The 22,737-nt window shown below is 42.9% G+C and overlaps 2 protein-coding genes across 3 annotated transcripts in view; one reads left to right on the top strand and one right to left on the bottom strand.

The window, feature by feature from the left end:
• Window positions 1–342: 342 nt before the first annotated feature.
• Window positions 343–18,732, top strand: LOC110980288 (uncharacterized). 2 transcript variants are annotated; one of them, XM_022236848.2, is made up of 18 exons: window positions 343–520; window positions 1,340–1,665; window positions 2,724–2,932; window positions 4,117–4,277; window positions 5,107–5,223; window positions 6,098–6,274; window positions 6,704–6,838; window positions 7,488–7,595; window positions 8,277–8,373; window positions 9,218–9,284; window positions 10,158–10,241; window positions 12,509–12,627; window positions 12,996–13,200; window positions 13,657–13,732; window positions 14,090–14,156; window positions 15,998–16,078; window positions 17,167–17,246; window positions 17,777–18,732. In XM_022236848.2, exons 1-18 carry the CDS (start codon window positions 474–476, stop codon window positions 17,892–17,894), a joined length of 2,274 nt encoding a protein of 757 aa, XP_022092540.2. In that variant the 5' UTR covers window positions 343–473; the 3' UTR covers window positions 17,895–18,732. The 2 variants fall into 2 exon arrangements, with proteins under 2 accessions (XP_022092540.2, XP_022092541.2); XM_022236849.2 differs by having other exon boundaries at window positions 345–520; window positions 1,466–1,665.
• LOC110980289 (adenylosuccinate lyase-like) overlaps window positions 18,123–22,737 on the bottom strand; it is a 38,086-nt gene continuing 33,471 nt past the window's right edge. Inside the window, exon 10 of the mRNA XM_022236850.2 lies at window positions 18,123–21,177. Coding sequence (XP_022092542.2) covers window positions 21,091–21,177 — 87 coding nt within the window. The 3' untranslated portion in view covers window positions 18,123–21,090. The remainder of the gene's footprint in view (window positions 21,178–22,737) is intronic.

Genomic DNA, 22,737 nt, shown 5'->3' with positions numbered 1-22,737 from the left:
CAATTCCTACTCTCTCTTACCTAGTTTTCCGTGGAAATTTATCTAATAACGTGATCAAATCAATTTTTAAATAGTATTAACGATTGCATAGTTGTAAAAGTAAATGAACTGTCGTGGGGGAAAGCAAAATGTACCGTGACGGGCAATTCAATGTTAATGCGAAATAACCCCAACAACCCCAGTCTGTTGAAAGTCAGGGTCTGCATTCTGTCCACCATTCGGCAAAATTTGTTTAGTCTGTAGAGGGCGTCTGCGATGTTTTGCAATCCTCCTCGACCAAGACTGGTACCTTAAAACTGCATAATACGGTGGTCCACAAATGACGGGAGAAGGCTAGGTATCTCTGTTCACTTGTCAACGTGATTTTTGTGAATTTATTTTGCACTATTGCCGTAGTGGGGCCTGGGTTATTACGTTTTCGGCTCTCAGGTTCTTTCTGTTTTGACTTCCAGTTTGTTAGAAGATTGGCTACTATGCGGGCTGCTCACCGACTTGCTAGACTCCAACATTCTCTAAACTGGTAGGCTTACATGTATGTAATTCTAGAAAAGATGGAATGAATGGTAGATAAAAGATGACTCAGAAAGTGGTTGATCTTGATGGAACCACTGCCATGAGTGACTGCCTGGCTAGGCAGGCCACAGTCATGACTCCGTACTGCCAGGCCACAGTCATGCCAGTGCGACTGAAGGCGGGCCAGCTGATTTTGAAACTGAAAGGGGGGGGTGTTGAAAAAAGGCATTGTTAGCTGACCCCCGGCCTATGCTCATAACATCAGGAAATTAATGCTACATGTACATGTAGGCCTATGCCTAATTCCCTTATAGGCCCTACCCCCAGAACGGTGAGGTCCAACGTCCACCCCGCTCCAATGAATGTTCGTGGGAGCGTGGGATTTTTTGATCCATGATGTGAGGGCCTTCACCAGACCTCCAGATTTGATAACTTGGTATTTTTGGAGATTGTAAAAATTATGAATAAAGATTTGTAGAGGGCGTAGCTAGTTTCAATGGCAGCAGGTGGACTTTTAACTTTAGCAAAATGAATGACCAGAAATCTGTCTGTCACAAGTTAGACCTAACCATTAAAACAAAGGATACCCCTAGTGTGAATAGATTCTGAGTAAAAAAAAACATAGGTAGGCTACACACACAAAATATCAGTTGGCTATCATCTCACCCTAAACGTTTTGGTAAAAAATGTGAGAAATAATAGCCGATTACTTTGCCAGACTTTTCAACGTATTAGGAAACACACGGTTTGTTTTGTTTGGCCTTAGAATATTGAACTCCCCTGCCATCCACTAAAGATATTTCTGGTGTATCACTGCGTTGCACAGGTTGCTGATAGCACTACATCTTGCGCTCATGCCACTTCTGCTTACCCTTGAATTAAGCTCCGCTTCCACATCGCCATGGCAACCATCCTGCCCGGCCATAAGTGACTTTCGTCTCTTCGCCTCCAGGTACTCTCCCCGCATCGGTGGCCCCTCCGTTGCCCAGTGCTCCACGGTTGCTCAGAGCGGGCGAGGGAATCCCCTGCTTCGCTACGACGAGGGCTTGCCAAGTTTCAGGTCCATCGAGGTGGAGCACGTTGTCCCCGCCATCAACCAGATCGTGGGGGATTTTGAAGAGGGGCTAGAGGTTTTAGAGTCTCAGTATGAAGGTGAATTTTCACACGATGACTCGTGGCATCGTAAATGAAGCTAGTGAGACTTTCACTTGTCTGCCCCTTTTTTCAGCTTCTGCCTAAAAATACACATTTGCTTCATTAGTTTTCACATTCATTTTGTAGTGTTTCAATAATTAAGTGGGATTTTTTATTACACTTTGAGAATTATTCTTTTGCTAAGTTACTGGGGGCTAGAAAGTTTGCCAGTCACTGCTTATTAGTAAAATAATGACTCTGTAGGGCTGAGTTGATTCGAATAATTCACTATTCGAGTATTCAACCTTCAATTTGATCGAATGTCCGAACATTCGGTTGTATCAACTGGCAGATTGTCGATGAACAAACCATATACAAAATCAGTTGCAATAACGCACACAATTGTACATTATAATCTATATAATAGCTTCTCACATCTAGGAGTATCTCCAGCCATGATTTAGCAAGATTTAAGAGATGAACAATACTTCTTGCCCAGTTGAAATTTCTATTCCTTTTAAATTGTTTAATGAATAATTAACGTTTTGAATTGTTGAAAGATTTCTGTCACGTTTCATTTGAATCTGCTTGCAACAAGCCTCCGTAGTGCAATTTTCCTCATTTAAAACAAAAGAAAATGTTCTCTTCCTTTTCATGAGTTTTACATTCGAATATTCAAATTCGGAAAAAAATATTCGATTATTCGATAATCGAGCGAATATTCGGTTATTCGGATATTCAGCACAGCCCTATGACTGTGACATACAAACAGAAGGATCTGTAAATGTTTGTCATTAAGTAACCATGTTGTCACCAGTTCTACATAGAATCATCAAGCAGACTACAATCAGAGTGAAACCAAAGAGCAAATATTTGCCCAGAAGGAATTTTGTTTCTGCGGTCAAAATGCATGGTAATGTTTTGTCCCATCCATTTTCGACTCCTTCCCCGACTTTTCGAACTTTCTACAATGCCCATCCTTCCCAACCTTAATGAGAAATTCTTGCAGCAGATGTTTGTGTCTCACCAGCAAAAAGGAAAATTGTTTGTTTTGATTTGTATACTTATATGTGAAGCACTTGGTGATGACGTTTCCTGGTCCAAGGTGTCAGACCCTCTGGAGAAGCTCGAGGCCCCATTTGACTTTGGCTGGGGTGTGGTCACCCACCTAAACGCCGTCAAAAACAGCCAGCAACTCCGGGATGCCTACCAGCAGGTGCAGCCACTGGTCGTCAAGGCAACCAGCAGGGTGACGCAGAGCACACCTCTCTACCGGGCTGTCAAGGTGGGCAAGAACTTTCAAATGAGCCCAAGCTTAAACTGAACCCTCCAAGACCAAGAAGTTGTGGAGGATTTTTTTTGTACTTGGGAAGCTAGAGCCGAGCCACTGTTATATTTTTTTCAGTGTTGCAGTCGAGACCACGTAAGACCTTCAAAGGACCACACAAGGCCAACACAAGACCTCCAGTCAGAATTCAAGTCACAATCTATTCAAATGATCTGCAACAAAAGCATTCCTTTGTCACTGTCCACCCTGTTACTTGTGACTGGTCTTGTGCATGGTCATGTGATGGTCTCGACTACAACACTGAATTTTTTAATGCTTAAGGCATGATGCCCCTGTAAAACTTGAAATAGAATAAACGTTCCATTGAGTTTATATTCAGAAGATGATTTTGCAGGGCATAAGAAGATTCACAGGAAAAAACCTTTTGGGAGTTCAGGTCAAGATCGGGACAGGAGGAGTTGAAAACCACGTGCCCCTCTGTGCATTTTCTATCATATCATACTAGGTTTTTTGTTAATTAGTATTCAGCAGGTTTTCTTGGGTCATTATCACACCAATTTTTATGAAAATTGATCGTGCCGGTCTTCTAAATTCCAAAGTTTTCCAAGACAGGTAGGTCAAAATTGGCTGTACTCAGTGCACAGGCCGACATGCATGAGGTAGTGAACTATAAATTATCTGAACAACACCAAATGGAGTTTTGAAGTGGCAGTGGACAGATGTACTTGTAATGAATGTCTTTGTACGTAGCTCTGATCACGGGTACAGTTTTTGTTATCAGAAAGCAATATGAAAAAGGAGACAATACAAGGTACCTAGTCGAACCTCGTTTAATAAGAGACCCTTTGGACTTGGCAAATTACCTTGTTATAACAGGAACCTTGTATCATCAGGAATGAAAACAATGAAAAAGAAAGGATTGGGACCTAAAATTGTCCTTGTTATAAGCAGACTCTTGTATGAACAGAGCTCTTATTGACAAGGTTTGACTGTACTATGACGTCGTTTGATACAGGTTATATTAAGCTTATTTACAGAAGTCATTGTTGCTTGATGTGAAGGGGGTAAGGTTTGACGTGTGCATGAAATTGTAGGTTCTCTAACAATTGACGCACATTTTATAATATTTGTAACTTGAAAGTGACACATTATGAACTGAAGTGCATGTGTTCTCATTACAGAAGTTAAATGGTTCCGGCGCTATCCTGGACGGTAGCCAGAGAAGGTTATTAGAATCAGCAATACGCCAGGCCAGGCTAGGCGGTGTGGAGTTGACGGGAGACAACAAAGAACGCTTCAACCAGATCAGGCTGAGGCTGGCTACCATAGCAACACAGTTCAGGTACGGCAGAGGTTCCTTTAAAGCGATAGATTGTGAATTTCAGGTCACGTTCTGAGAGAACTTGTGCCATATTGCAATGCATCAGCCAGCATATAGATTCACAAGTTTGCAATTTCCCATGAAGTCATTTCAGATACCCTGTTTAACCTTTTGCGGACAGTGGGCCAATTATTTTGGTGGCAGATTTTGACTTTCGAAAAAAAAAAGGCAAAATATAGTTTTTGGCATACAGCCAAATGCCACAAATGAAGACTTATTTGCGTGATTTCTCACCACAACCTCATAATTCTAATCGCTCCCCGGGTGTGCCCAGGGAGTGATATTTGTTACCACAACAAACTGTGGACACTATCCAAGTTGAGGTCCAACACACAGTCCACCTCCACAAACTTGTGTGACTTCGTGTGTGTGTGTGGACAAAACAGAACAGGCAGATTAGCAATTCATAAAGGATTTATATCATCTGGAAGTGAGTTGAGGTGCGCTTTACATTTTCAACTGTCAGCCTTACATGTGTAAAGAGCTGCCTCATCTTGGTTTCATGTCCTCCAGCAGTCAAAGTGGTAAATGTTATCCTGCTTGCTAGAACTGAAAAGTTGAAGACAGTGGCCTTTGATACAGAAATAACCTTTATGGAGATCTGATGCCCAGTTAGTTTTGGTGAATGTATTGATTTGTGAGCTTTGAAGATTTTCATCGTGAAGGTAGTAAGTTGTAGAGGTTTGCGGTAGCACCATACAAAGATACATGTATCTCTTTCTGATCATCTGTGGTTCTAAAAAGAACCAGAACCGTGTTGATTTGCACTCTCACTTCTCTGTGTTTTTAGCAATAACGTCTTGGATGCCACCAAAGCCTTCAGTCTAGAACTAACAGACAGGAGGGATGTTGATGGAGTGCCAGCCTCGCTGTTGCAGCTGATGGCTGCTAATGCCAACCCAGAGAAGTATGTGTGTCCTTTCCTGGTGTTAGACTCTATCACGTAGCTGAGTTGGAAACCCCGTAGCTTGTTTCCGTGTGCCATTGTTTGAACACTGTGGAACTGCCTTGAGATATCCTGGCTGTATGGAAAATCTTACCTAACTTGAGGTCTTTGTAACCGTTGTGGGAACCCAGAAGAATTTGTACATTTCATTTGAATTTGTTCATTTCATTTGAATTTGTTCATTTCATTTGAATTTGTTCATTTCATTTGAATTTGTTCATTTCGTTTGAATTTGTTCATTTCGTTTGAATTTGTTCATTTCATTTGAATTTGTTCATTTCATTTGAATTTGTTCATTTCATTTGAATTTGTTCATTTCGTTTGAATTTGTTCATTTCATTTGAATTTGTTCATTTCATTTGAATTTGTTCATTTCGTTTGAATATCATTGATGTTTGATTGTTTTTTACATCATATGTTCCTTTAAGCTGCCTTTGTTCAGTAAGTTGCAGATATCACTTCATTGCAGTTTTTCTCTCCAAAATTTGGAATGGAAAGACTTAGTCACAAGCCAGTGTTTGATCCCTTCGCTCTACTTTTCTAATTTTAACTTTAGTAAATGGAGTCAGTCCATACTGACTGTGTGTATGTGTAGATGTGGATTGATTCCCCTGAAGAACTGCTCTTCAGAGAATTTAATTTCCAAAATACCCTTCCAAATTCTCCCCTTTTGGAGGATGTGCGAAGATTGAGGACGGTAAAACTCAACCAGTGTTACTTGAAAAGGGGCTCCGATTCCGACATAATCTTAGATTTTGAAGAATGCAGGATGTCTCCTATAAAATATGGATTGGTTTATTCAGAAAGTTTTTTGTCATCAATTATTGTGATCCAGACCAGATCCAGAGATTGGGCCGTGGAAGGTGACCCTTGACCTCCCTTGCTTTGAGCCCTTCATGAAACATAGCACCAACCGTGAGCTGCGGGAGAAATTGTACAAGGCTTACATTACCAGAGCCTCGCAGGGAGACCATGACAATACAGACATCATTGAGGAGATCAGAGCATTGAGGTATTCCATGTGCTTTGCTTGGTTTGATTTCCTAACAGGGCCTACAGAGCCACAGGTTTTGTCAAAATCCAATCAAAATCCAAACAGAATCTGCAGTGAGGCTTTTTTTACCACACTATTTTCTGTGAACAGCCTAGTCTTCCACTTTCCACCAAATATCTTCTGACAGCTTTGCATATGGTTCGTTTTTTTTCTCTGGAGCAACTGGCAGCCGCTGGGAGTAATGTGTATCTTGAGGATGTGGCTACTGGCTAGTACTTCCGTACCCACCCAAGTTATCACCAGCCGCAGCCGCCATTTTCAGACATGGCCGTACGTCGTAAACGGCAATTTGTTCATTACAGCGTGTTGTTGTGAAGCCATGTTTGATGAGTCAGATCTTCCCGTTGAGATGAACTTTGCAAAGGTCATTGGTATTTCCCTTCGCAGGAAAGAAAAGGCAGCCCTCCTGGGCTATGCCAACTATGCGGCGATGTCTCTTTCCTCCAAGATGGCCGAGAACGTTGACAACGTGTGGGCGCTGATACACGGACTCAGAGACAAGAGCAAAGAGGCTGCAAAAAGGTCAGGCCAACCTTCCAACGTTGAATTCCTGTGTGCCTTTGGTTATCAGGTTTCAGCCATGTCCCTGACTTTAGAGAGTCTGGTTTCACAGACCAATTAAGGAGATGACATTGCTGTGCTAACCCCACATTTACGCACATGTTGCCTGCGTCTAAACTTGGAGTGGGCATCAATTCTTCTGTTACAGATGAATGATCACAGAGATGTCTAATGCCAGTGTACAATCTGTGCTTGGGCATAGTTTTCCTGCTGTAATGTCTTCTCACTCTTGTCACCAGATTCATCTGTGTAATCCAACCCATTTCGACAAAATGAGTCGCAAGTCACCAGAGCCACTTTTGAGTGGAAGGCCTTTGAAAGAGTATTGTACCATTGTAAATTGATGGGAATTCTCAACATGGTGTCCTGTTGCATGTGGATGCTACACTGGGTGATGCATCTAACTCGTAGGGCTGAGTTTGCTTTTGTGAGTGCAAAGAAAATTACTGAAAAATTCTGTCTTGAGCCTCATTTTGTTGGATCTGTTTTTGAAAAATCATGTCCAATTATAGATGTGGAAGCCAAAGATAGGAATCTTCACTTAGTTGAAAAATAATTATTTAATGCCAACTAAACAACTTTAAAGAGTTTTTCTTTTTCGCAATCGCAGGGATTTACAACAGCTTCAAGACTTTGCCTCTTCTCGGGGTTTTGACGGCAGGCTACAGCTTTGGGACATGGCATACTGGAGCGAGAGACAACGAGAGCATTTATTCAAGTAAGATCATTCATCCACGTCAATTTGAAGTAATCTGGCAAATAATAGAGGCAGATTTGTAAAAGGTGCTGCTTTACATTAAGGGCCTTTATGATCTACTTTGGAGCTGATTAAAAACTGCTTCCGTTTGTTGCTGGGCGTATAGAGATAGATCTTTGATGACATCCTTTAGGACGTAATATACTCAATGTGAATGCCATTTTGTATTGGCACTGAATGTTGAACACTTCTCAACATCAGCACATTCTACCATGAACCTGGAGCTCAAAAGTTCCTCTGTATTTGCATTCATGTGAGCTATGAATTGGTCCTTGCAGATACTTACAAGAGACTTCCAAGCTCAGAAATGGTGAAAAGTCAAGCATCTGTAGAATGATGTCGAAACCCACTCAAGTTTTTTGTCACCAGCAAAACTCAACCCAGGCTTTTTTTAGAATTCTTCTGAATCCTTCGAAGTCCATCATTTTCTGAGAACCCAATTGCACACTTTTTTGTATGTCAAATTTAAAGAGTTTATCAAGCCTTTTATGTTAATTAGCAACTGGGCCGTACATTGTGCTATCCCACTAATGTCCAAAATGTTCCAGTGGATTATGAAGGATTTAGAATAGTTAGGGTCAGTGGTAATCAGAACCAATTTCATTCTGTATAATACAAATAACATTTTTTCTAAATATGCAGATTTAATGATGAGGATTTAAGGCCCTACTTCCCTCTGCCGCACGTCCTGGAGGGAATGTTCAACCTAACGTCATTTCTCTTCAATGTGCAAATCAAGGTATGACAAACATGCATATCGTGCCATGTTGTGCTTGGACAGATAGAGGACAGATAACCATTGTCTACTTGAAGGTAACCACTAAAGGTATACCATGATGAGACTTTGAACTAGTTGTTTATTGCCAATAACATTGGTTTTGGTGACCGGAGATTGCAGTCTCTTTGTAGTGGAATTCACCTCTAGTCCATCAACAGTCATGTGACGTGTTTGGTCACAATTCAGCTGCACGACTTGTCAGAAGTATTAAACAGTGGTTGGACAGTGACAAACACTACCTCAGTCATTCATATGACTTGGCTTGTGACTTGACTTGTGACTTGGACGTCTTGCGATTGAGTTTGAACGACTTGTGAGTGACCCGACTACGATGTCGCAAACTCTCATCTGTGTGGCTTGTCTGAGCAATTGTGGTAGGCTGCTGTCCCAAAAAAATGCTCCTTTGATAATGCACAGAACTTATCATTGCCAGCTCTGCTGGTCTTGAAATTCGATTCAGTTGTGTTGAGGAACTTGATTCTAGAGATTTCATTGGTTAAGGTTGTACCACACTAAAGGCTCTTGACAACCAAGTAGTTATTTCAATACACAGAGCAAGTCTCACTCAAAACAGGAAGATAAGTTGCCCTACTGTCACTTTGTCACTTGACAACCAAGTAGTTATTTCAATACACAGAGCAAGTCTCACTCAAAACAGGAAGATAAGTTGCCCTACTGTCACTTTGTCACATGTTACTTACCACGATATCTCTCTGTGGGTTTTTTCTTTTTTTGACATTTTCTTTCATTTAATTACGGCTTGACACGGGGAAATCTTTGATTGTTTGTCATGATTTCCATCCAGCCTGCCGATGGCACTGCAGAGACGTGGCATGAAGATGTCAGGTTCTTCAACATACTCAACGAACAAGGTAAAACTGGCTTGTAAAATCCTCATATATGTTTGATACATATGTTGCACCCCAGGTAGCAAGAGAGTTGCTACTCCGAGATGCCCATTAAAAATGATGAACTCTGTAAAAAATGACACAGCAAAGTGGAGACTGGTTTGAGTGGTGTAGGAGTCAATGTTCATGTGCTCACTGGTCAAAGCATGGAGTCAGAATGACCCCAGAACAAAGGTTCGCACACAACCCTACAGTGGCCCACAGGAAAAAGCATCAATTTTACCATGAAGTCCTTCAACCGTTCCCTGTCATCACATGTGGTTTACATGAAACAGTCACATGGAGCTGGGGCTGCAATAATCAGTTGCTCCTCAAGAAAAAATAAGGGGGGGGCATAATCTACTGTATGGTGGGCCCCTACACATATATACGTGAGCTAAGTGTGGTACGTGCCGATGTGAGAGGCATTAACACTGTCAGAGAATCTATTTTACATAATGTTGAACTCTCCTTTTTCATGGCTTGTCTTGCAAATTGACAGTCTGTTCACGTGCTGCCTTCGCAGCCATAGATTCACTGAGAAGGGATTCACTTTGCTGTGGACAAAGAAAAACGCTCCCAACCTTAACGCTGCCAAATCTAAATCAAGTTTCCATAGGAGTGTTGGATGAATATTGTGGGATCAACATAAAAATGAAAGCAGCGATGGAGTTTGGAGAACGTGGAAAAGATTCTACCCCAACATGTAAGGGGGGATGGCATAGGAGGGGTTCCAGCTGCTTTGATGGTCACAGTCCTTTATGATAGCACTGTCAGTCCAGACATTTCTCCCAAGTTGCTCTCTGGAAATTTGTATGGATTTTAAGTAGTATTTATTTTCATATTTTGCCCTTGCAGGTGAAGATATAGCTTCTTTCTTTTTGGACCCCTACATCAGACCGGCTGAGAAAAGAGGCGGGGCTTGGATGAATGTTTGTTTCGGTGAGTGCTTCCCCAAAGAGCCAAATTTGCCAAAGACCAACCTTGGAAAGCAGTGTTTGTGGACTTGGGCTGTCTATAATGATGGGCAGCATGGCTAAAATCCTGTTGTGGAAAGTTGTGGGCATTGGGCGTCAAATTTAAAACCAGTTTGAGATATCGCATGTTAACCACTTCCTGCTTGGTGGAGTTTGCACATGCAGGATGAGTTGCCGGACGACTTTTCATGATTTTCCGTTTCAAAATTGTTCCAAAAATTCATAACCTCATATACTGGATGCTTACACCCTTGCAACTGACTGTCTGGTGGCTACTCTAATCTGACAGGCAACCTCCATTGACACTGGGGTATTGCAGCCTGGCCTGCCACCCAGTAAAGAGAGCCCAGCATTGTGCGGTGTTGCGTAATTTCCATTGTTCCAGAAATTGGCCCAGTGCGTTGCTGAATGGTATTGGTGTCTTTACAAATGTGGCCAGATTAGCGTGCAGCGTTATTGTGTCTCTCATCACTGGTGTGCTAGAGTGGTTTTGTCCCCGTGATAATCCACAGGTGCTGAATGCTGCAAACAGTGGTATATTGTTCCAAAATAATGATGAATTACCTTCGAAAATGCCATGCCTGTGCTGAAAATGTTTGGCAATTCCCAGCTGCTCTGTCTTTTGTTCCGAGTCCGGTCTTTTGTTACAAGGCCCAGTGCCTTTTTTGTCCGATCTCGGGATCCCTGGCCATGCATAGAAAGCCAACGTCTCCAGCACTGGGCTCCCAGGCACTGATTGGTTACAGGCAGGGCTTGCCGTTCATTTTTTCTGACAGTAGCCCGCCCGGCTAGTAATTTGTGATTTTTACTAGCCCGCAGAGATTTTTACTAGCCCGCAGAGATTTTTACTAGCCCATGAAATGTGTGAAAAAAAAATAACAATTAACCACTACCAGCCGGGGACTCCGGGATCGGAGCCGTATGGTTTATATGTGTGGCCGGGGTCTCCGAACTCGGACAAAGGAAACAGGGCCCTGTAACAAAAGACCGTACTCTGAACAAAAGACCAGGCTGCTGGGCATGACCGGCATTTTTCACTCTCAAAAGTGGTGATAATCCAGCCTTATTTTGAAACCGTATACCAGGGTTTGGGGTATTTAGAGCAAGCGGATTACCACCGGGGACAAAAGCTCTCCACCACCGCAGCGATGAGCCACACAGCACCGCTGTATGCTAATCTGGCCCCTATTGAAAAGAGGTCAGCAGTGCACTGAGCCAGGTTCGTGAACAAAAGACAGCTGTATAACACCGCACAATCTGGGCTCTGTTTACAAGGCTGCAGGCCTGGCTGAAATATTCGGGTGTCAATGAAGGTCACCTGTCAACTTAGAGTAGTGCCTAAAGATTACTCCGTGCGGCTATAAACGTCTGTTAAATGGAATGATGAATTGTTGAAGGATTTTGAAAACGGCCCAGCATCCTCAACGTTGAAAAATGCCCCGGTCCGAAGTGGTTAAAGCAGGTTTTTGACTTAAGAAGGTTGGTCCACGAAGACATTTCTATCAACCGCTATCACATGGGGTGATAGCGGTTTGTGGGTAGACTGGTTCCCATTCCCTACTCACTCACGCGGCATGATTGTCCAATGAGGGGCTTGCGATGAGTGGTACAACTAAGTCACTTCTGAACCGGATTGCACCAGTCTATGGACGCAGTATCGATTTGGTATCTGGTTCCCAGTTCAAATTGTATGTTAATTATATCGGTCATGTATAGAGGTCATAACTACTGGAGAAACTATCGTTGATGTGTTGATGATAAGTACTACGTACAATGTTCACGTAGTCCCAGCACACAATAGGGGATTCCAGGTGGGAGTCAGAAGCGAGGTTGGGGTTTATTTGATTCCAATAAAATAAAAATACATTCATGACAGACAAAAGGTAAAACTTTGAAATCAAGACTTTGTTTTAGTTTGTTTAATCACATCAGAAAAACAAGGAACGTGTACATATTTTAACTTGCCCACCGGAAGACTGAGGGAAGTGTTTTGACTCGTCCATGACTGTTTTCACTCGCATTTGGCTAGCGGGCGACCGCTAAGGGGAAACCCTGGTAAAAGGAGTCACTGAAACATCATGGACTTTACAATTTCGTTACTCGTGGGATCACTATTCAGCCATATCACATCCACGTCGGCTCAAATGTGTAAGTTATAGTGAATACACGTCGCTTCTGCCATTGCTGTCTTTCGGATGCTTGTTAATTTTTTTGGGGGGGTCTTTCGTGCAGGTAAGAGTGAACTTCTGAATCGCAAACCGGTTGCCTACCTAGTATGCAACCAGACTCCGCCCCTAAAAGGCAAACCGTCCCTCATGACATTCCGGGAAGTGGAAACACTGTTCCATGAGGTAAGACAGAAGGGGGGGTGGATGGGTGGGCTAAAGATGACGGGGCAAGGATAAGCTAGCAGCTGAAACCTTTGAATGACTTTCTTGTAATGCTGAGTGGTCAGCACAGGTACATGTCAATTTCAACTTGTTTACCTTGAACTTAAAAAAATCCAGCACTTCCGTTGTTTTCTGAATAAATCTTCTCAGAGGAGGATCGCCTTGCAAGGATCTACATTTCAGGCCCTCTTACATTTGAGGTTTGTACACTCCAGGCCATTCTGGTCGGCAGCATTTTTGCCACAGACGTCTCGCTCCTAATATTTTTTTCGTACAAAGGCTTTGTTCTTTAAGCTACATTTCTTTTCCCTGACATTTTGTGGCGTTAGTTTGGTCACGGCCTGCAACACATGCTGACAACGGTGCCTTATGCTGGGGCAGCGGGGATCAACAACGTGGAGTGGGACGCCGTGGAATTACCGTCTCAGTTCATGGAGAACTGGATGTATGATGCAAGGACCATGAAGACGGTCAGCCGACACTACCAGACAGGGGAACCGCTGCCCGATTCACTGTTTGACCAGCTGGTTAAAGGTAACTGTCAAATCCCTATGTGAGGACCCATGTCCTCAGAAGCAAAATGCATAACGTCCTTGTTCCTGAAGTGCACTTGAATCCTATTGTACTCATTCTGTTGAAATAAAGTGGCAGAGACTTCACTTTATGCATGCATGAGCCAGCACACTGACATGATCAATGCCTGAGGTTCTCACCATCTCAGATCGTTTTAAATAATCAGATTTTGGAGAGTTTTGTTGGTAGAGCCCTGCCACTGTCCCATTGAATGGGACTTGAGAACTGAAGCACAAAAACGGTGCCAATAGTTTCCCACACGGTTGTTAATTATGAAGATTCTCAGGGGATGAATCGGGGAGTGATTATAGACTCTCGAGTTTTTTTGGTCAATATAATTTATTCAGTAGTCATTCAGCAATCTATCAGCCATAGTCAAAGGTTGGATCTGAGTTTCTTCTTGATCTGGATTTTCAGCTCGTAAGTATAGGGCAGGGTCAGCAATGCTGCGACAGCTGTACTTCTCAGCCATGGATATTGAACTGCACACAAGGTGAGACGCCGCTGTGACATACATGTATCAGTTTACTAGTAATAAAAAGGGTTTTAAATAGAGAGGTTTTTACAGGGAGCTTTTAACTACGATCAAAGCACTTTCCATTAGTGGTAGGAATTCCATGTGTGTTTTTTTCCACACCATCAGTGTCTGGGAAATCATTTTTTTGGACTGGTTGTCTAAATGGAACATGATTGCCCTGTTCTCCACAAGCCACTTTGACAGAGCTCAAGCACTGTATACTCAATATTTCTCCAAGAAGTTACCTACTTAACAACTCTGGCCATTCCATTTGGCCTAGGAATGCAGTCACCAGTGGTCTTATTGTGTTACATGTTTTTGTGGGTGTTACAGCACAGATCACTGGATGGACGTTATGAGACGAGCTGCCGATGAATACACTGTCACGAAGCCACTGCAGGTAAAATGGCTTGTCTGACTTTATAATTTGCAGTGTCCGAAAGTCACAAATTCAAATCATCTTCGATTATTTCTTACTTGTGATATTTTAACCCTAACCCCCTAGGGTGTACGTAAATTCGTATTGAAATTAGAGGATTTGGGACTGTTAGGGTTAATGCTAAATTTGTGACCTATGCGTCACTTTAAGGAGTTGATTGACTGGTTCCAGAGACAGTCCCAGGTGCCTGGAAAACTTATTTACATGGAAAGGCTTTCATCCAGTAATATCTGGGAATTAAGCAGCTACGTATCATACTTCACACTTTTTGTAAAGTCATTTGAAAGACGAATGCTAGTGAGCTGTTTTGGTGGTTGGTAGTTTGCCCAGTTCCGTAAACATTTGCCGATTCCACAAACTGCGCCATTGGTAGGTCTTGTTATTCTGTCACAGGACGTGCACCACATGCACACTGAAAGAGTTATGTTATGTAAATTTGTTTGCGGCATCGGCAAAAATCTTGCAGTCATTTTTGTATCCAAAACATATACATTTGAAAATGTACAGAACTCATTTTCACAGTGGAATAGCTGATTATTTCCAATACCAGAACAGATTTTGGTTTGAAAAAAATCACCGGGATGATCGTTTAACCACTTGCTGCCGGGTGGTTTGAAAAATGCAGCGCACATAATGGGAACTTTTTCAAGTCTTCAAATATTCATCATTTCAATTAATGGACGTTTACACTCACATGAATTACTGTCTGGTGGCCACTCTAGTCTGACAGACAAATCTATTGACGCCAGAGTATTTCAGCCAGGCCTGCAGCCTTTTAAAAAGAGCCCAGATTGTGCAGTGTTATGTAACTTTCTTTTGTTCACAAACCTGGCACAGTGCGCTGCTGACCTCTTTTCAAAAGGAGTAAAATTAGCGTGCAGCGGTGCTGTGTGGCTCATCGCTGCGTTGGTGGAGCAATTTGTCCCCGGTGGTAATCTGCTCGCACAAAATACCCCAAATTGTGGTATACTGTTTCAAAACAAGGCTGGCTTTTCTCCACTATTGAGAGTGAACAAATGGTGGTAATGCCCAGCAGCCTGGTCTTTTGTTCCGAGAACGGTCTTTTGTTACAAGGCCCAGTTCCCTTTGTCCAATTTCGGAGACCCCAGCCAAGGGTATAAACATATGGTGCCCGAAACCGGGCTCCCCGGCAGGAAGTGGTTAATTGAGTGCCGAACACACACGGACTGCTGTTGTGAACTGCAATCGGCAAAAAATGATCATTGCCGATTATGGCAGCAGGCCTGTGAGCAAAATTGTTTTTATGCAAGATCGTCAAGTAAACTATTTCAGGGAAGTATGAATCGAGTTCCCAGCACTTTTCTCTTTCTGAAAATGACCCGTTTTTTTCTGAATTGTGGAACTTAGCCAAATTGCAGAACTGGACAATCAACTGTACCATTTTCCACCATGTTTGTCCAACTAGTAATTTGTGAGAGGGATGAAAAGGTCTTGTTAAAAAGTGTCAGAAATACTTGCAATGGAAACAAATCTTCCATCGGTCATTACGAGAGGCAGGGGCAGAAATCTGTTCGCTTAACATTAACGTGGTTACAGTTGGTCAATATCTGTGTTGGTAGAAAAGGGCCAAAAAGATGAACATGGAGCAAACTTCTTAAACTAAACTTCCCAGATCCTTCAGAATCTACTTCTGATGATTCAGAGGGATTTGTACCGTTGAGTAAAGCAGAGCCTGACCTCTGTGCCCCGTGACATTCTAAGAGTAGAACGAATGTGCAGTGGAAGATTTGTGAATAACGGATTTGGGGTTAATCAAAATTCCTTCACTTTCTTAATTATAGGAGGATAGATTCCCCTGCTCGTTCCAGCACATCTTTGCCTCAGGCTATGCTGCCGGGTACTACTCCTACAAATGGGCCGAGGTAAGACGCACAACTCAGTTAAATGGGTCGACTCTTTGACCATACAGACTGGAGTCTCTGGTGTCAGCTTTTTTTCTGATCAACGGTGGGAACGATTTCAACTTGATGTGCACATGAACACTGTACATTTCAAGAGAAATTGGTTATGTCTGCTCAGTGCACTCAGTGCCAAAGCGCATGAATCTCTGCTTTCCATGCACAGGGGGCGTCATTCCTCTAAAAATGGCCCACGTCTTGTTCCTACACAGAGCGGATACTTTCTCCAGTCGTGGCATCGTCAGACCTAAATGGAATTTTGTTTGTCCAGACCATCCCCCCTGTACCAAGGATTATGAATCCATGTCCAAATTGCTTGGTTACGACTGGAAACAGCATACACCTATGTTTGCTGCCACCTAGTGGCTAGATGCATTTCCCATACATGCATATGCCATCCGCCTGAAGCAGAAGCACCTGCTCAGAGCCATTATGATTGGGAGTGTTCACTTGGTTAGCCGTTCCAGAACCAGCGAAGTTTAGTTCCTAAACCTCGCGGTTCATTTCCACCAGTAACTAAATACATCAGATGCTGCCCATAAGTGGAGCGCTACCACTTGTAAATGAGAAAAAAAAGTATCCGGTTCGTAAGGGACCTCGTCACAAAGGCAAACGCGCCACGATTTGCAGGCTCTCGTTGGACAATCGCTGATGGTGCGCGTTAACTTCCGGTTACATGGTTCCATGTAGACGGCAATCAATGCATGTAACTCTATGTGCAGTGCACGTGTGCAGTGGGCGTCGTTTAAAGTGAAGTGACGTCACACTTACGAACCGGATAACAGTTGAAATCATGACAGAGGGGGGAAGCTGAAATTGTACAATTAATCCCTTCGCTACGGAGGACTGCTACTACGGCAGCATTGTGCGAGGATTAGTGCATACCACACATACAGTCTATTCACCATGCAGCTGCTGGTTCAATGGGGCCTGCTGCTGGACAAAGCCCTCCATTCAGGGTATACCACAGCCCAGCAGTTGCAGTCAAAATAATCCCGCCGTGAAGGGGTTAAATTGAATTGTTGAATGTATTCTTGTCTTTGTGTCTCTAGGTTATGGCAGCAGATGCCTTCAGTGCCTTTGAAGAGGTTGGTCTAGATAACAAGGAGAGTGTTGCCCAAGTTGGCAGGAGGTAATTCAATAACGGAATGAGCATACGTTGTAAAATTCTGATCAATCAGAGTTCTCAGGAGCACCGAACTTGAACAGTTTCAGCCAGGTTACTGAAAAGGTAACTGGTCGAAATGAAACTTTTTTCAGGCAATTTGCCAAGATCTGAAGACATTGACATTCATTTATACAGAGGTTGTGCATGGCAGCCATCTTAGCAGTAACTGGTCTTGTGAATTGTTACAAAGGGATAGTGCAAAAGGTCTGCCTAGGTGTATCCACGTGGAACAAAAATTTCTCACCGGAAAACATTGCTGCCATGCACAACCTCTATAGGTTCCAAGTTGGTGTGAGGCCAATTGACAGGCAAACACTGCAGTGAACATTGGATCATACAGACAACTCCAAAACTTTTCATGTCAAGATTGGTTTGTAAAACCCGAGCATGTCTGATTTGTAGTTGACAAGACAATGTGCAGTTGGCATTGTACCTGATCTAAGAAATCTTGTAGTGGTATTTTGACTGATTTAGAATTGTTATCACCGTTGCAGATTCAGAGACACCATCTTGGCCCTCGGTGGCGGCACACACCCACGAGATGTCTTTCAACAGTTCAGAGGTCGCGACCCTTCACCAGAGCCCCTACTCAGGACATATGGTTTGATGTGAACGGAAATGAATTCTGTCCAGTTGGATAGGTGCTGTAGGGCCTGGGCTTTGAATGAAAGCCCTTTCATCCTTGAGTGACGCGCACTTTGCAGTTTCTCTGGTTCATCAAGTGTGGGACTTGTAACTTTGACGGGACTTGTAACTGTCTACTCGATAAGCAAGAAGGGCACCCACTGCATGTGCAGGCTTGTTTCTTATGTCTGACATGGAATACACACAAGCAAAAAGTGTCTATAACAGCACTTTATTGCTATACACGCTAGTCACAGCTCAGCGGCAGGAATTTGTGAACCTTTATAATAACCCGCGTCTGCAAGTAAAAAAGCTATTTTCACAGTGGTCCAAATACTATTTAAAAACGAAAATGGAGGGAAGACCTTCGCAAGCTAACGGTCCAATTCAGTTGGTTTTAACCTAGCCCTCCCCAAACCAAAAGATAGCAAGGGTGCCTAGTGTTTCATCTAGGACTAAAGTATCTGTCTTGCCCTTCCTAGCAAAGGTCACAAACTGCCCAGGAAATGTTTTTCAAACTGACGCATCCAGAGTTTTGGAAGGATATGTCAAGACCTATTCACCGGTGTTAAAGATTTAAGTAAAAAAGGCTTGTTGATTTTAAACAAACAAAACTGGCTGTCCAAATTTCAAATTTGCCCGTCCTCAAAAGAGACGGCTAAAGACGCCAAGGCTGTCCTCTTACAGTTTTATTATCTACAGTTCAGTCCATTTTTAAGAAAAACAAGCATTGAGTTTGTTCTCAATTCTTAGGTTGATAACAGTTTGCGATGTTAAATTTTTACTGTACGGGTACTTTAAAATACATAAGCAAATTACTCCCAAAGATGTTTTCAGACACTGTTTTTATCCCATTTATACCTTCTTCTGATTCCTTGAGGCAACTGTTTTTTTGCCATAATTGATTGCTTTCCCCCAAACTGACAACGCTGAGTTGCACAAAGACACTAGCAACCTGTATCAAGAAAAATCACATGTGTGTTGAACATACCAATGCATCTCTTCTGCTGCAAGTCACACCCCTTTGCGGTGCATCCCCACTTGAAGGCGTTACAATACCACATGCAACCCTCCTGTTTTCATTTAGCTTGCTGATGGATCTAAGATCAGTATTCTCTACATTTCAAGTTGTTCTATCTAAATTTCAAGAAATGCATGTTTTCAAACACTTCTGTACATCTCGGCAAACAGTTGGACTGAAGATTGATAAGGGCAAGACAGAATCGATGCTATGCACCAGTGTGCTTTGGTTTTCAACCTTGGGTGCTGTAAAAAGAACGACGATTGCCAAAATAACATACATGTACATGTACCTTCAAACACTATAGCGTGGCCCAAGCTCACTACATGGTGGTGTAACTGGCAGGTGATGTTAGATCTGTTAAGATAACTCACATTGTAGGCGCTGTGCTGTATGACCTCACACAGGCAAATTCAGCAGCGCCACGCCGCAGCAAACCCGATGGAGAGATCTTTGCTAATGCACACCACACAATGCACGTCGGCATCTTTGGATGCCTTGAAATAGGTTTGGCATCGTACTGCCAATAGCATGTACACAGAACTCCACACCTGTGCAAAACTACATGAAGAAATATTCCACCTGACCTGCATTACAAAATACAAACTAGACCAATTTGCCCATGGCAAGTTACAGGTTTACGGTCTCGAAATTCCCCGAAGTGTTAATGTGTCAATCATCTTGTGTAGTACATGATTAAAGAAAATCCTCTCACGCCACTTTTAACAGAATTTATTTCAAGACTGATTTGTGCTCTTTTGAAGAGCAAAGTAAATACTGCATTGCTGAACAACAACAAAAAAGACCCTGCAGCTTGGTGGCTGGGCACGCGCCTATGTCCAAACTGTCAGATCTCAAATGGAATAGCTGATAATTTCCAATAGCAGAACGGATTTTGGTTTGAAAAAAAATCACCGGGATGATCGTTTAACCACTTGCTGCCGGGTGGTTTGAAAAATGCTGTGCACATAATTGCAACTTTTTCAGTTTTCTTGATTCTTCAAATATTCATCATTTCAATTAATGGACGTTTACACTCACATGAATTACTGTCTGGTGGCCACTCTAGTCTGACAGACAAAATCTATTGACGCCAGAGTATTTCAGCCAGGCCTGTAGCCTTTTAAAAAGAGCCCAGATTGTGTGGTGTTATGTAACTTTCTTTTATTCACAAACCAGGCACAGTGCTGCTGACCTCTTTTCAATAGGAGTCAAATTAGCATGCAGCGGTGCTGTGTGGCACATCGTTGCGGTCGTGGAGCACTTTTGTCCCCGGTGGTAATCCACTCACCCTGAATCCCCCAAACCGTGGTACACAGTTTCAAAACAAGGCTGGATTTTCTCCACTATTTAGAGTGAACAAATGTCAGTAATGCCCAGCAGTCTGGACTTTTGTTCCGAGAACAGTCTTTTGTTACAAGGCCCAATTCCCTTTGTCCAATTTTGGAGATCCCGGCCACGCTTATAAACACACGGTGCCCGGTTAATAGAGTGCCGAACACACACGCACTGCTGTTGTGAACTGCAATCGGCAAAAAACAATCATTGCCGATTATGGCAGCAGTTCTGTGAGCAAAATTGTTTTTCTGCAAGATCTTCAAGTAAACTATTTCAGGGAAGTATGAATCGAGCCCCCAGCACTTTAACTGGCAGGTGATGTTAGATCTGTTAAGATAACTCACATTGTAGGCGCTGTGCTGTATGACCTCACACAGGCAAATTCAGCAGCGCCACGCCACAGCAAACCCGATGGAGAGATCTTTGCTAATGCACACCACACAATGCACGTCGGCATCTTTGGATGCCTTGAAATAGGTTTGGCATCGTACTGCCAATAGCATGTACACAGAACTCCACACCTGTGCAAAACTACATGAAGAAATATTCCACCTGACCTGCATTACAAAATACAAACTAGACCAATTTGCCCATGGCAAGTTACAGGTTTACGGTCTCGAAATTCCCCGAAGTGTTAATGTGTCAATCATCTTGTGTAGTACATGATTAAAGAAAATCCTCTCGTGCCCACTTTTAACAGAATTTATTTCTAGACTGATTTGTGCTCTTTTGAAGAGCAAAGTAAATACTGCATTGCTGAACAACAACAAAAAAGACCCTGCAGCTTGGTGGCTGGGCACGCGCCTATGTCCAAACTGTCAGATCTCAAAGATTTAGCTTTGATGTCACGTCCATGCTGTCTTGGTAGGGCTTGATTGCAGGGTTGACTTCCTCATGAAGGAACCTTGTCACCTACAACAAAAGTGAAATAGATAAGAAACATCAAGTATAAATAAACCCCCCAAAAGGGTCATTCTGGGCCGAATTTGATACACCTTTGTGAAATCTCACCACCATATCATCAGCAAAATGACACGCGCGTTGAAACACAAGGGTCTGACAAATGGATAAATTGATTGAAGGAAGCAGGTCTCACAAGCTTGAGTTCTGCATGACCATTTTGGACGCGATTCTATGAATACTTGATGCAGATTTACCTGTTATTTAAGGGTCTGACTACAGACACTAATTTAAGGGTTTGTAAAAGAAAAATTTGACACAGATATCCAACAAACAGATTTCTTGCTCTAAAAGATGGCAATAGGATGCAAAGTACCAGCCACAAAGGGTCCTCTGTAATTACACGAACCAGGGCTGCTGGCATAGAGGTTAGGAATGCATGAACATGTCCTCAGAGGGCAAGTTTGCATCACTGGGATAGGCTCCAGTAAACCTTCTGCACATTCCTTGTACTTTGTAACTAAATTCAAATAACAAAAACAGCCTCTGAGATACCAGTGTGCCCCCGAAAGCTTGTGAAAAAAACCCACAAGCGTACTTGGCTACATTTGATTCGAACCAGCCAGCCAATGCCCGCAAGCTCGGTGGTTGAGTGGTTAAGATGTCTGCACTAGTAAGCAGGAGGTCGTGGGTTCGAGTCCCACCCGAGTACGGTTGTGGTTTTTTTCCCACAAGCTTTCGGGGGCACACCGAGTATACAGTGTTAAATACACGTCGGGCAGGGCAAATCCAAAATTAACATAACCTCTGTTATGGTACATCGTATATAACACAATAGGTTTCTATGACTGTGTAAATGTTGCTTTTTGTTGAATATGGCAGGGCTATCTCCATTCAGCTTTATTGGATACTGTTCCACTACAATGGAATTGAATGCTTGAAGAGGACCCGATGCAGATGGGGTTAAGTTTTAACCATTTGCTGTCAAAGAACCCTGTTTTGAGCACCATGGGTTTATAGGCAGAGCCGGGGTGTCCGAAATGGGACAAAAGAGCTGGTCAATGTAACAAAAGACAGTACTCGAAAAAAAAGACCTGCTGTTGGGAATTGCCATCATTTTTCAGCTTGCATTTTTCGAAGGTAATCCATCACTGTTTTTAAACAATATACCACTATTTTGGGCATAGCACGCCCGCGGATTAACACCGCAGACACAAGTGCAGCATGGCCCCACAGACGAGCGACACAGCACCGCTGCATGCTAATCCAACCGCGTTCGAAAGATGCCACTCGCATTCACTAGGGACAAAGGTAATTACGCAACACCTCACAACTCTGGGCGGCAGGCCTGGCTGAAATACTCGGGAGTCAATGAAGGTTGCCTGTCAGCTCAGAGTAGCCACCAAACAGTCATTCGTGTAGGTGTAAACATCCATTAAATGAAATGATGGATTTTTGAAGAATTTTGAAAACTGAAAATCTTGAAAACCTCCCATATGTGTGCAATGCATTTTTAAAAGCACCCGGCAGCAAGTGGTTAATACCTGTCCGGTGCCGGGGCTGATCACGGTG

The sequence above is a fragment of the Acanthaster planci genome, linkage group LG07, assembly GCF_054643075.1.
Source record: "Acanthaster planci isolate LZ-2023a linkage group LG07, COTS_SCS, whole genome shotgun sequence".
NCBI classification, from domain to species: Eukaryota; Metazoa; Echinodermata; class Asteroidea; order Valvatida; family Acanthasteridae; genus Acanthaster; species Acanthaster planci.
Note: the sequence above shows the minus strand (reverse complement) of the source record. Positions and strands in the feature narration are given on the sequence as shown.